The 14294-nt window shown below is 44.1% G+C and overlaps 1 protein-coding gene across 6 annotated transcripts in view; it reads right to left on the reverse strand.

Annotated features, from left to right (window-relative positions):
• Positions 1-14294, reverse strand: part of ccdc150 (coiled-coil domain containing 150) — a 169544-nt gene that overhangs the window by 50069 nt on the left and 105181 nt on the right. For all 6 annotated transcript variants that reach the window (XM_070883527.1, XM_070883529.1, XM_070883525.1 and 3 more), the window contains 2 exons: positions 8006-8134; positions 1349-1518 (listed from right to left, as the gene is read on the reverse strand). In XM_070883527.1, the coding sequence (XP_070739628.1) occupies positions 1349-1518; positions 8006-8134 (299 nt within the window). The remainder of the gene's footprint in view (positions 1-1348; positions 1519-8005; positions 8135-14294) is intronic.

Consider the following 14294-nt stretch of genomic DNA (forward strand, 5'->3'; position numbering starts at 1 on the left):
GAGCTGCGCTGCATATTGTATTGCAGCTCCGATTTTTCAACTGAAAATTAAAGTTCTCACACACAATTGGCTCTTTAAAAATGGCCGAATGCAGACCGGGAAGTGTACTGGGCATGCGTGCCCATAGCAGTCACATCAAAAATTTCCTTTTTTTCCACGCATGCGCAGAAGTGGGGGGGGCATCGTTTTTTTCATTGCAGTCAGTAGGCTCCACCCCCCAAAGCTAAAGGACAGGCTGCGAGGCACCAATTTCAAAAAATAGAACAGGGAAACTTGCTAGTTATTTTTTTGGAGAAGTTGGGACTAAAAAAAATGGGCGTAACTCTTGCAAAGCACCAAAAAAACGCAATGGGGAAAATTGAGCCTAAAGAGTCAATTGGAAAGGGCACTCCAAAAAAGAGCTCATGGTGCCTCTTATGAGTTTAGAGCAAATAATACAGTAATTTTGCATTTTCTTAACCAATTCATAGTTAAGTTTTTTTTTGCTAAAGGTGCAATGCTGAATTTTCAGGGAGGCACTTTTCAATGGACTGAAGTATAATTTTATATGGCTCAATGTGTCTTCCTCAGGTGAACTTATACAGTTAGCAGCACATTTTAAGACAATGTGTATCAAAATATTAATTTTTCATAGAACTTTGGAGAATGGAATTCAAAAATAAAGCACAATACCAGTAAACACAATTCTGATGTTTTGTTTTTCCGATTCTTTTAGGCACACCCTCTAAAACTGCCGTGGGGAGGCGGTGGCAAGGAACAATCTTGTATGAAAAAAATTGCCAGAAATAACAGAAATATACAAAGGCAAAGAGAAGAAAATTTGCCACATGAAAATAGAAATAAATCAAAACAATTAGATCCAACTCTGGAACACATATAAGAATGAATCTAGCTCCCAATCAGTACCACTAGTTCAAAGAGGTCTCTTACAAAAGAACAATTAACATTTCTACAAGTTTGATGTTGAGATTATGTATCATACAATACCAATGTCAACACCAGTGCAAAGAAGAAAAATATCACAAGACCATTGGACTGCAGCACAAAATAAAGAACTTGCATTTATATAGTGCCTTATTGTGAGTAATTTTATCCCCCAAAAATGTGTGGTTTGGGGTTGGTTGAGATGTAAAAATTCTTTAAATCTCAAACCCGATCCCAACCCATCCACTTCCAGGTTTAACGAGGTGGGACAGGGGGCGGGTAGTGGCAGTGACCTTTGTTACATAGATGAAATCTCTCTTTGGTGGCTGCTGATCTTGTGGGTTATGCAACAAAATAACTACAGTAACATTTTCTGAAAACCATTATGTATAATCAATATGCGTGTAATGCGGCATCTCCTTACTTATCCCGTTGTAAGCCATTTATCTCTGTATCTCTTTGTCCGAGTTCTATCTGTAGTTTCTCCACCGTCTGTTGGAGTTTTGTATGTGATACTAACACATTCTCTAGAGTCATTGCCATTTGGCTATGATCTTGCTTAGAATCTGTCAAATGTTGCTGAAGATTTGCAATCTGAAAAGTGAATTGGCATTCCTAATCAGTTCAAGCATGGAGTTGTGAATTACTAAAAACTATTGAGACAAGTAGTTCATGGTGATAGGGACATTGACTCTTACCTCAGACAGTTCCAAGTCTGAGTAGCAATCTTCCCATTTAAAACTCAACTCCAAACTTATACTGCCAATTTCATGATAATGTGCCCTGTACACCTTTAATTACATGTCAATTACAAGCCAACAGATATGAAAATAGATAGCAATCACTGCCAACTTCCTGTAGTCAGCTTACTTTCCCAAGCATTCTAGTTTCTTTCCAATCAACAACAACTTGTATTTATATAGCGCCTTTAATGTAGTGAAACATCTCAAGGCACTTGGCAGGAGCATTACGAGATAAAGAAATATTTGACACTGAGCTGCATAAGTAGAAATTAGCCCAGGTGACCAAAAGCTTGGTCAAAGATGTTACGGAGGTGGAAATAGGCGGTCTTAGTTATGCTGTGGATATGTGGTTGAAAGCTTATTTCAGAGTCAAATATGACACCAAGGTTGTGAACAGTCTGGTCAGCCTCAGACAGAAGTTGGGGAGAGAGATGGAGTCAGTGACTAGGGAATGGAGTTTCTGGTGGTGAGCGAAAACAATGGCTTCGGTCTTTCCAATATTAAACTGGAGAAAATTTCTTCTCATCCAGAACTGACTGTCAGACACGCAGTCTGACAATTTAGAGACCGTGTAGGGATCAAGAGAAGTGGTATTGAAGTAGAGCTAGGTGTCATCAGCGTACATGTGGAAACTGACGCTGTGTTTTCAGATGATATCGCCAAGGGGCAACATGTAGATGAGAAATAGGAGAGGACCAAAGATAGATCCTTGGTGGAAACCAGAGGTAACGATGCGAGGATGGGAAGAGAAGCCATTGCAGGTGATTCTCTAGCTACGATTAGATTGGTAACCACAAATGCATTTGCACAAAAAGCAGTAATGTGTTTTTTAAATAATTATGCAGTTTTTCAGATTTCTTCAGCAATACCAGTGGCCTTCATAGGTTTTGGGAAAATTATTGTTTCATAAGATGATTCAGTGAATTTCCTTGGAGGTCTGGCAATTCCGAGTAAGTTATCATGGCGGGGTGGGAGCAGCTCTGAGCAGATTCCAGGCAATATAACTGAGAAGCATTTGAAACACCACCTGTAAGTACTTGGGATTTGAGTGATGAATCCACATGCCCATTTTCTCCTAATATGTTTAAATTAATGCCAGTATTAGACCTTGCTCCGGTTTTGAGAATGATGGAATTAACATTGTTTAGTTCCCAAAACGAACTGTGAATCCATCTGAACACAGAGAACGGGACTAGCGACTGAGAGCGGTGGGGATAAAAGGAGCAGGAGCATAGGCCTGAGAGCACAGTGATAGCGGGACCAGAGACCGAGAGCAGCGGGGATAAAAGGAACGGGAGTGGAGGCCCGAGCACACAGCGAGAGCGGGACCAGCAACTGAGTGTTGCGGGGATAAAGGGAGCAGCTGAGAGAGAGCGAAAAATAATCAAGGAGTAATGTTACAGGATAGCAGGTAAGTGATTGGTTGGTGAGTATTACCGGTTTTTTGCTCTTTAAGCTCAGACAATGGTTTAAATTAAGAGCTGGGAAACTATAACAATTACTTTATAAAATCAGTAACTTAAACTAAATGAACTAATTAGTTAATAAACTAAAAATATCGAGTGAATAGAAACCATAACTAATTAAATATATAAAACAAGGTTAGATAAGGTTGGCAGGGCACGTGGTGTGTTGTAACTGCAGCATGTGGCAGTTGGCGGAGACAAGTAAGATCCCCGAGCAACCACATCTGCAGTAAGTATCGACAACTCGAGGAACTTTGGCTCAGAGTTGTTGAGCTGGAATCCGAGCTGCAGACATAGCGATGCATAAGGGGGAGAGTTATATGGACACTTTGATCCAGGAGGCAGTCAGACCCATTAGGTTAGTTAGTAGTTTAGATTTGGTCAGGGACAGGAGGATATGACTGTGAGTCAGGCAGCTCTTGGGACCCAGGATGCAGCGATGGAGGAGCCTCAGCTTTGACCTTGTTCAACAGGTATGAGGAACTTGCTACCTGTATGGATGAGAACAAAGATGGCAAGGGGGATGGGAAACTTGACCACGACAATGTTGTAAGGAGGCCATTCAAGTGGGAGGGAGGAGTAAAAAGGAATATTGTAGTGGTAAGGGATAGTATAGTCAGGGGGATGAATACTATTCTCTGCAGCCACGACCGGAAGTCCCGAATCCTGTGTTGCCTGCATGGTGCCAGGGTTAAGGGTATCTCCTCGTGGCTGGAAAATAACTTAGAGCATGAGGGGGAGGATCCAGTTGTCATGGTCCACATAGGAACCAAGGACATAGGTAGAACTAGGAATAAGGTTCTACTTAGGGAGTTTGAGGAGCTAGGGTCCAAATTAACCTCAAAGGTAATAATCTCTGGATTATGAAGCATTTGTAACAAGATAGATGAATTAATGGCACAAATAGAGATAAATGGCTTTGATCTAATAGCCATTACAGAGATGTGGCTGCATGGTGACCAAGGTTGGGAACTAAATATTCCACAGTACTTCATTTTGAAACGACAGACAAAATGGAAAAGGATTAGGGATGGCCCTGATAATAAAGGATGACATAAGGACAGTAGTGAGGGAGGATCTTGGTTCAGAAGATCAGGAAGTAGAATCCAAAACTAGAGTCTTAAACCTTAATAAAGGAGTTGGCCAAGGTAGATTGGAAAATTAGATTAAAAGTATGACAGCAGATAAGCAATGGCGAACATTTAATTAAATATTTCATAATTCTCAACTAATATACATTCCATTGAAAAATAAAAACTCCATGGGAAAAGTGATCCATCCGTGGCTAACTAAAGAGGTTATGGATAGTATTAGATTAAAATAAAGAAGCTTATAATGTTACTAAAAATAGTGAGCCTGAGGACTGGGAAAGAGACCAGCAAAGGACGACAAAAAAATTGATAGATGGAGAAAATAGAATATGAGAATAAACTAGCAAGAAATATAAAAACAGTTTTTACAAATATGTAAAAAGGAAAAAAATAGCGAAAATAAAAATGGGTCCCTTGGAGGCTTAGACAGGTGAAGTTATATTAAAAAAAAGACTTGGATTTATATAGCACCTTTCATGACCACCGGACATCCCAAAGTGCTTTACAATCAATGAAGTACTTTTGGAGTGTAGTCACTGTTGTACTGTAGGAAACACAAAAGCAAGCTCCCACAAATAGCAATGTGATAATGACCAGATAATCTGTTTTTGTTATGTTAATTGAGGGATAAATATTAACCAGGTCACCAGGGAAAACTCCCCTGCTCTTCTTCGAAATACTGCAATGGGATATTTTACGTCCACTTGAGAGAGCAGACGGGATCTCGGTTTAACGTCTCATCTGAAAGACGGCACCTCCAACAGGGTAGCACTTCCTCAGCATTGCACTGGAGTGTCAGCCTAGATTTTTGTGCTCAAGTTCCTGGAGTGGGACTTGAACCCATAACCTTCTGACTCAGAGGCGAGTGTGCCATCCACTGAGCCACAGCTGACACTGTTGGGAATAAGGAATGGCAGAGATGTTAAACAAATATTTTGTATCTGTCTTCACAGTAGAAGACACAAAATACATTCAGAAATAGTGGGGAACCAAGGGTCCAATGAGACTGAGGAACTTAAAGTAATTAATATTAGTAAAGAAAACTTTGGCAGGAAGAATATTCACTTTGGTAGGAAGAATAGAAAATGGTGAGAAACTATTAGATGTTGGTGTTCAGAGAGATTTAGGTGGCCTAGTACAAGAAACAAAGTGGCCGGAATTTTCTCAAGAGAGGTGGGCTGGGGGTGGAGGGCTCCCGAGACGGGCAGTAAACCGGGTTTCCCGCAGGCCCTGATGACTTTAATGGCAGGGCCTGATTTGAATGTGAGGTCTTGGATTCCAGCCTGCAGCCAGCCAGATTGAGAGGCTAGATGGCTGCGGGCAGGTAGGCCTCAGAAGAGAGAGGTCGATCCGTGGAGTAATCGCGGGCTCAGCATGGTTGGGGATCGGCATGGTCGGGAATTGATTGGGATGGGGGGCTCGCTGGCGGTGGTTCGGCCAGAGGATCGGCAGGAGGTCAGGGATCAGGAGGAGGTTACAGGATTGGCAGGGGATCGTGAGAGGGTTGTAGGATCGGAGGGGGTTTCCTGGGGATTGGCGGGGGATGGCATGGTCAGGGATCGGGAGTGGGGTGGGGGATCACAGGATGTTGAGAGAGGTGGGAGGAAAGAGAGGATCGAAGGTTCACTGGATTGATTCCTGGGATGAGACAAATGTCCTGTGATGAGTAATTGCGTAGAATGGGCCTATACTCTCTGGAGTTTAGAAGAATGAGAGGTGATCTCATGGAAACATACAAGATTCTGAGGGGGATTGACAGGGTAGATGCTGAGAAATTGGTTCTCCTGGCTGAAGATTTTAGAACTAGGGGGCATAATCTCAGGATAAGGGGTGGGCCTTTTAAGACTGAGATGAGGAGGAATTTCTTCACTGAGAGGGTCATACATCTTTGCAATTCTCTGCCCAAAGGGCTGCGAATGCTCAGTCGTGTATATTCAAAGCTGAGATAGACACATTTTTGGACTCTAGAGGAATCAAGGGATATGGGGATAGGGTAGGAAAGTGGAGTTGAGGTTGATAATCAGCCATGATCTTATTGAATGGCGGAGCAGGCGCGAGGAGCCACATGGCACACTCCTGTTCTTAATTCCTATGTTCTGAAAAAGTCCTTGAGAAGTTAATGGGACTAAAAGCTGACAAATCCCCCAGACCTGATGGCTTACATCCTCAGGTTCTAAAAGTGTGGCTGCAGAGATAGTGAATGCATTGGTTGTGATCTTCCAAAATTCCCTAGATTCTGGAGTGGTCCTAGTGGATCAGAAGGTAGCAAATGTAACCCTGCTATTCAAGGAGAGAGAAAACATCGAACTACAGGCCAGTTAGCCTGACAGCAGTCGTCTGAAAAATGCTGGAATCCATTATTAAGGAAGTGGTGTCAGTGCATTTAGAAAATCATAATATGATTAGGCAGAGTCAACATGGTTTTATGAAAGGGAAATCATGTTTGACAAATCTAAGAGTTTTTTGAGGATGTAACTAACAGGATAAAGGGGAACCAGTGGATGTAGTATATTTGGATTTTCAAAAGGCATTCGATAAGTTGCAATACAAAAGGCTGTTACACAAGATAAAAGCTCATGAGGTTGGGGATAATATACAGGTTTAGCATGGATAGTGCATTGGTTAAAAGACAGAAAACAGAGAGTAAGAATAAACGGGTCACTTTCAAGTTGGCAGCCTGTTACTAGTGAGGTGCTGAAAGGATCAGTGCAGGGGCCTCAGCTGTTTACAATCTATATTAATGATTTGGATTAAGGGACCAAGTGTAATGTATCCACGTTTACTGGCGATACAAAGCTAGATGGGAAAGTAAACTGTGAGGACACCAAGAGCCTGCAAAGGGATATAGATAGTTACGTGATTGGGCAAGAAGATGGCAGAAGGAGTATAATATGGGGAAATGGGAGGTTAGGAAGAATAGACAAACAAACAGAGTATTTTTTTAAATGCTGAGAAACTATTAAATGTTGATGTTCACAGGAATTTGGGCGCCTTGGAAAATGAAACACAGAGAATTAGGATGCAGGTATAGCAAGCAATTAGGAAGGCAAATGGTATGTTGGCCTTTATTGCTAGAGGGTTGGATTACAAGAGTAAGGAAGTCTTTCTGCAATTGTACAATGCACAGTTTTCATCTCCTTATTTGAGACAGTACAACGAAGATTCACCAGATTAATTCCTGGGATGAGAGGGTTGTCCTCGGAGGAGAGATTAGTAGAATGGGCCTATACTTTCTGAAGTTTAGAAGACTGAGAGGTGATCTCATTGAAACATATAAGATTCTGAGGGAGACTGACAGGATAGATGCTGAGAGATTGTTTCCCCTGGCTGGAGAGTCCAGAACTAGGGGACATAGTCTAGGATAAGGGGTCAGCCATTTAGAACTGAGATGAGGAGAATATTTTTCACTCAGAGTGTTGTGAATCTTCGGAATTCTCTATCCAAATGAGCTATGGATACTCAGTCGTTGAGTATATTCAAGGCTGTGATCGATATATTTTTGGACTCCAAGGGAATCAAGGGATATGGGGATTGGGCAGGAAAGTAGAGTTGAGTCGAAGATCAGCCATGATCTTATTGAATGGCGGAGCAGGCTCGAGGGGCTGTATGGTCTACTCCTGTTCCTATTTCTCATGTTATGAACTGATATCTGACTATAGTGTCCTTTTTATAAACTACTAATTTACTAGAATGTACTACCGATACTGCTGACCATTAGTTAAGTATTTGGTATTCCGCAAAAGCATTAAGCAATATTTTCATTTTTTACTGTTGCTTTCACCTTCTGTGTTTCTCTTTCTTCCATCACTTCTATATGCCTTTTTAGCTTTTGGGTTTCTCGAAGTGCTTCATCACGTGATTTAATTGCCATTGCAAAATCTTCCTCTTTTTGCTCCAATACCAACTGTGCCTGGTCAGAACAGAAGTCAACATATACTAACAACAAAGAACATTCTAAATGTAATTATGGCAATAATACCTTGTTCACTTTCAGTTTATTAAAACTAAGATATGTAGGAAACATAGAAACATAGAAAATAGGTGCAGGAGTAGGCCATTCGGCCCTTCTAGCCTGCACCGCCATTCAATGAGTTCATGGCTGAACATGCAACTTCAGTACCCCATTCCTGCTTTCTCACCATACCCCTTGATTCCCCTAGTAGTAAGGACTTCATCTAACTCCTTTTTGAATATATTTAGTGAATTGGCCTCAACAACTTTCTGTGGTAGAGAATTCCACAGGTTCACCACTCTCTGGGTGAAGAAATTCCTCCTCATCTCGGTCCTAAATGGCTTCCCCCTTATCCTTAGACTATGTCCCCTGGTTCTGGACTTCCCCAACATTGGGAACATTCTTCCTGCATCTAACCTGTCTAGCCCCCGTCAGAATTTTAAACGTTTCGTGAGGTCCCCTCTCATTCTTCTAAACTCCAGTGAATACAAGCCCAGTTGATCCAGTCTTTCTTGATAGGTCAGTCCCGCCATCCCGGGAATCAGTCTGGTGAACCTTCGCTGCACGCCCTCAATAGCAAGAATGTCCTTCCTCAGGTTAGGAGACCAAAACTGTACACAGTACTCCAGGGTGTGGCCTCACCAAGGCCCTGTACAACTGTAGCAACACCTCCCTGCCTCTGTACTCAAATCCCCTCGCTATGAAGGCCAACATGCCATTTGCTTTCTTAACCGCCTGCTGTACCTGCATGCCAACCTTCAATGACTGATGTACCATGACACCCAGGTCTCTTTGCACCTCCCCTTTTCCTAATCTGTCACCATTCAGATAATAGTCTGTCTCTCTGTTTTTACCACCAAAGTGGATAACCTCACATTTATCCACATTATACTTCATCTGCCATGCATTTGCCCACTCACCTAACCTATCCAAGTCGCTCTGCAGCCTCAAAGCATCCTCCTCGCAGCTCACACTGCCACCCAACTTAGTGTCATCCGCAAATTTGGAGATACTACATTTAATCCCCTCGTCTAAATCATTAATGTACAGTGTAAACAGCTGGGGCCCCAGCACAGAACCTTGCGGTACCCCACGAGTCACTGCCTGCCATTCTGAAAAGTCCCCATTTACTCCTACTCTTTGCTTCATGTCTGACAACCAGTTCTCAATCCATGTCAGCACACTAACCCCAATCCCATGTGCTTTAACTTTGCACATTAATCTCTTGTGTGGGACCTTGTCGAAAGCCTTCTGAAATTCCAAATATACCACATCAACTGGTTCTCCCTTGTCCACCCTACTGGAAACATCCTCAAAAAGTTCCAGAAGATTTGTCAAGCATGATTTCTCTTTCACAAATCCATGCTGACTTGGACCTATCATATCACCTCTTTCCAAATGCACTGCTATGATATCCTTAATAATTGATTCCATCATTTTACCCACTACCGATGTCAGGCTGACCGGTCTATAATTCCCTGTTCTCTCTCTCCCTCCTTTTTTAAAAAGTGTGGTTACATTGGCTACCCTCCACTCCATAGGAACTGATCCAGAGTCAATGGAATGTTGGAAAATGACTGTCAATGCATCCACTATTTCCAAGGCCACCTCCTTAAGTACTCTGGGATGCAGTCCATCAGGCCCTGGGGATTTATCGGCCTTCAATCCCATCAATTTCCCCAACACAATTTCCCGACTAATAAGGATTTCCCTCGGTTCCTCCTCCTTACTAGACCCTCCGACCCCTTTTATATCCAGAAGGTTGTTTGTGTCCTCCTCAGTGAATACCGAACCAAAGTACTTGTTCAATTGGTCCGCCATTTCTTTGTTCCTCGTTATGACTTCCCCTGATTCTGACTGCAGGGGACCTACGTTTGTCTTTACTAACCTTTTTCTCTTTACATACCTATAGAAACTTTTGCAATCCATCTTAATGTTCCCTGCAAGCTTCTTCTCGTACTCCATTTTCCCTGCCCTAATCAAACCCTTTGTCCTCCTCTGCTGAGTTTTAAATTTCTCCCAGTCCCTGGGTTCGCTACTATTTCTGGCCAATTTGTATGCCACTTCCTTGGCTTTAATACTATCCCTGATTTCCCTTGATAGCCACGGTTGAGCCACCTTCCCTTTTTTATTTTTACGCCAGACAGGAATGTACAATTGTTGTAGTTCATCCATGCGGTCTCTAAATGCCTGCCATTGCCCATCCACAGTCAACCCCTTCAGTATCATTCGCCAATCTATCCTAGCCAATTCACGCCTCATACCTTCAAAGTTACCCTTCTTTAAGTTCTGCACCATGGTCTCTGAATTAACTGTTTCATTCTCCATCCTAATCCATATTATGGTCACTCTTCCCCAAGGGGCCTCGCACAACGAGATTGCTAATTAATCCTCTCTCATTACACAACACCCAGTCTAAGATGGCCTCCCCCCTAGTTGGTTCCTCGACATATTGGTCTAAAAAACCATCCCTTATGCACTCCAGGAAATCCTCCTCCACCGTATTGCTTCCAGTTTGGTTAACCCAATCTATGTGCATATTAAAGTCACCCATTATAACTGCTGCACCTTTATTGCACGCACCCCTAATTTCATGTTTGATGCCCTCCCCAACATCACTACTGTTTGGAGATCTGTACACAACTCCCACTAACGTTTTTTGCCCTTTGGTATTCTGCAGCTCTACCCATATAGATTCCACATCATCCAAGCTAATGTCCTTCCGAACTATTGCCTTAATTTGCTCCTCAACCAGCAATGCTACCCCACCTCCTTTTCCTTTTATTCTATCTTTCCTGAATGTTGAATACCCCTGGATGTTGAGTTCCCAGCCCTGATCATCCTGGAGCCACGTCTCCGTAATCCCAATCACATCATATTTGTTAACATCTATTTGCACAGTTAATTCATCCACCTTATTGCGGATACTCCTTGCATTAAGACACAAAGCCTTCAGGCTTGTTTTTTTAACACCCTTTGTCCTTTTAGAATTTTGCTGTACAGTGGCCCTTTTTGTTCTTTGCCTTGGGTTTCTCTGCCCTCCACTTTTCCTCATCTCCTTTCTGTCTTTTGCTTTTGCCTCCTTTTTGTTTCCCTGTCTCCCTGCATTGGTTCCCATCCCCCTGCCATATTAGTTTAAATCCTCCCCAACAGCACTAGCAAACACTCCCCCTAGGACATTGGTTCCGGTCCTGCCCAGGTGCAGACCGTCCGGTTTGTACTGGTCCCACCTCCCCCAGAACCGGTTCCAATGCCCCAGGAATTTGAATCCCTCCCTGCTGCACCACTGCTCAAGCCACGTATTCATCTGCGCTATCCTGCGATTCCTACTCTGACTATCACGTGGCACTGGTAGCAATCCCGAGATTACTACTTTTGAGGTCCTACTTTTAATTTAGCTCCTAGCTCCTTAAATTCGTTTCGTAGGACCTCATCCCTTTTTTTACCTAGGTCGTTGGTACCTCAATTCAAACAATTCAATGGGGGGGAATTTTAACCTCAAAAACGTCGGGTTTGAATCGGGTGGGATGTTAAAATGCTAAAAATTTGAATCCCGACCTCAACCAGCCCACTTTCGGTTTTAACGGACGGGAGACAACAAACGTCATTATATTGAAATTATCAATGTCGTTAGAATATCTAAATTGCCAACCTGCCGCCTGGAAGTGGGTTTGTAATTTAAATATTAGAATGACGCTGCGTGCCGCATATTTAAACATCATCTTAAATGTAACCCTAGCCAGTCGAGTTTTCTAGGCCTCGGGAAACCCAGCAGCCAAAGGGAAGTGAGGACTGCTGGATCCAGGAGGTAATTGCTTTTCCACTTACCTGCTGGATCCAGTTTACCTGCTTCGCCCACCTCCCCGCGATCAGACATTCCCAATGATCCTTCTGATCTCCCCTCACCGATGCTTCCGATCACCTCCACGAGGTTTCCGGTCTTCCCCCTCACCCAACCCTTCCGTTTCCCCTGACCCCCTACACAACTCTTCCGATCTCCTCCACGACCCTTCCGATCTTCCCTCTGGCCTCCGATCTCCCTCCTGCTCTGGCCTCCGATCTGCTTTTTTGCCTCCGATTTCCCCCTGCTCTGGCCTCCAATCTCCTCCTCCCCCCTGCTTCTTGCCTCCGATCTTGCCTCCAGCCTCCGATCTTGCCTCTGGCCTCCGATCTTTCCAACCCTCTCTCTCTCCTCTCCGCTCCCCGGCTGCAGTCTGGTGTCGAAGGTGTACTCGCCCGACAGTCGACCAGCTTCTCAAGCTGGCCGGTTGCGGTCAGGAAATGGAGATAATAATTGCTAATCAGGTTGAATTTGCCACCTGCTTTCAGGTTAGTTGCTGATTGATTTCTACTGGCTCTTGGTGAGTTTGAAGAGATATTTCTTGTTTTGGTATCTTATTTGAAGTTGATAAAGTTTCAAGGGAGTAGTGTAGCAGGTTGCTTCAAGGCTTTTGCTTGGACTAGTTGCTCCCAGACGTGGGTGCTGTTATTTGTATCCCCCTTGGCCTGAAGCACAAGGAGAATGAGATGAAGTGACACAGAGGAGGACAAGCTGCTCAAAGAGGGAGTACAGGGAGAAGGGCTCTCAGCAGGCGGCCATATCCACTTAAGGTCTTCAGGGAGCACTTCTCCTATCTTAACGAGGAATAGTGCATGCCACAACTACACTTTACGAAGGAGGTGCTCAATGAAATCTGTCACCTGCAGCCTCAGAATAGGGCAAGGACGGCATTGCCAGTGGTTGTGAAGGTGAGCATGGCCATGAATTTTTGTGTGTCGGGTTCCTTCCAGGCAGGAGCAGGTGACATTTCTAACTTTTCACAGTTCGCCATTCACCGTTGTATAAGGGAGATCACTGAGGCTCTGCAAGCAAAGAGAGGTGAATACATTTAATTCTCTCTTGCCAGAGAGTCGCAGGTGGAGCGAGCATACAGCTTAGCCAGGATAGCAGGCATCCCCATCATGCAGGGTGCCATTGACTGCACACACATTGCTTTGTGGGCGCCACATGTGAACTCAGATGTACCACAACCGGAATGGATTTCACTTCTTCAATGTCCAACTGGTGTGCAATCATACTCAGTGCATCATGCAAGTTAATACTCAGTATCCTGGCAGCAGCCATTTATTTTCATGTACCATCCACTTTTCAGCCACCACGACAAACCAGAGCGTGGCTACTGGGCGACAAGGGCTATTCACTGACCACCTGGCTCATGACTCTGGTGCACAACGCAATCACATGTGGGCAGCATGCATACAATGAAAGCCATGCTGCCGCGCGAAACGTGATCAAGCAGACCATTGGGGTCCTTAAACAATGCATTCGCTGCCTGAACTGCTCTGGAGGAGTCCTGGAATATTCGCCAGATTGCACCTGAAGGAATTTCTTCCCTCAGAGGTTCTGAATATTTGAAATTCTTTACCACAAAGGGCTATGAATGCTGAATCATTGAATATATACAAAACTGCAACAGATAGATTTTTGGACACACACGCTTAGAAATTGGGTATTGCCCCATTTGGGGACAGTAACATCAGGGAGGAGGGACATTTTGCGGTCGGCATGGAAGCCCTGTCCTGTTCACTAAATTCGGGTTACTGCTCCCGGAAGGAAGTGGAGTGCTAGATCAAGGGAAGGGCCCAAGCTGCATACTCTGCATAAGAGGAACCTAGCTATCTGGACCACCAGGGAGCGGGGGTACTCAAGCAGAAAACCAGGCTGAGCGATCATGTCAGTGACCCCGCAACCAAAATGCGACTGGAATGGCAAGGAAAACGTCAGATTTTTTTTCCGAAGCAGCCGGCCAACTCTCTTTAAATTTCATCCCGGTAGCGGCCGGCCACCCGGTACGTGTCCCCTCAAGCTGCCGCTGTTATCATCTGGCGTAGCTTCAAGTAGCAAAACCCAATTTAGGGGCTGGGCCGCTAATAGGGTGATGCGCACGGCGATGATGTCATGATCTCTGGCCACAGGAGATCAGGGCGTAACGCTGTAGCACTGCCGCTAAACTCACACCGAATTTATAGGGGGTGTTTATCTGTGCCGTGCCTGATCACAAAGTCATTTGCGCCCTGTTAGCCCCCCCAAGGGTACTAACGGGAGGCGCAAATGCAT

Source organism: Pristiophorus japonicus, chromosome 6, assembly GCF_044704955.1.
Source record: "Pristiophorus japonicus isolate sPriJap1 chromosome 6, sPriJap1.hap1, whole genome shotgun sequence".
NCBI lineage: Eukaryota > Metazoa > Chordata > Chondrichthyes > Pristiophoridae > Pristiophorus > Pristiophorus japonicus.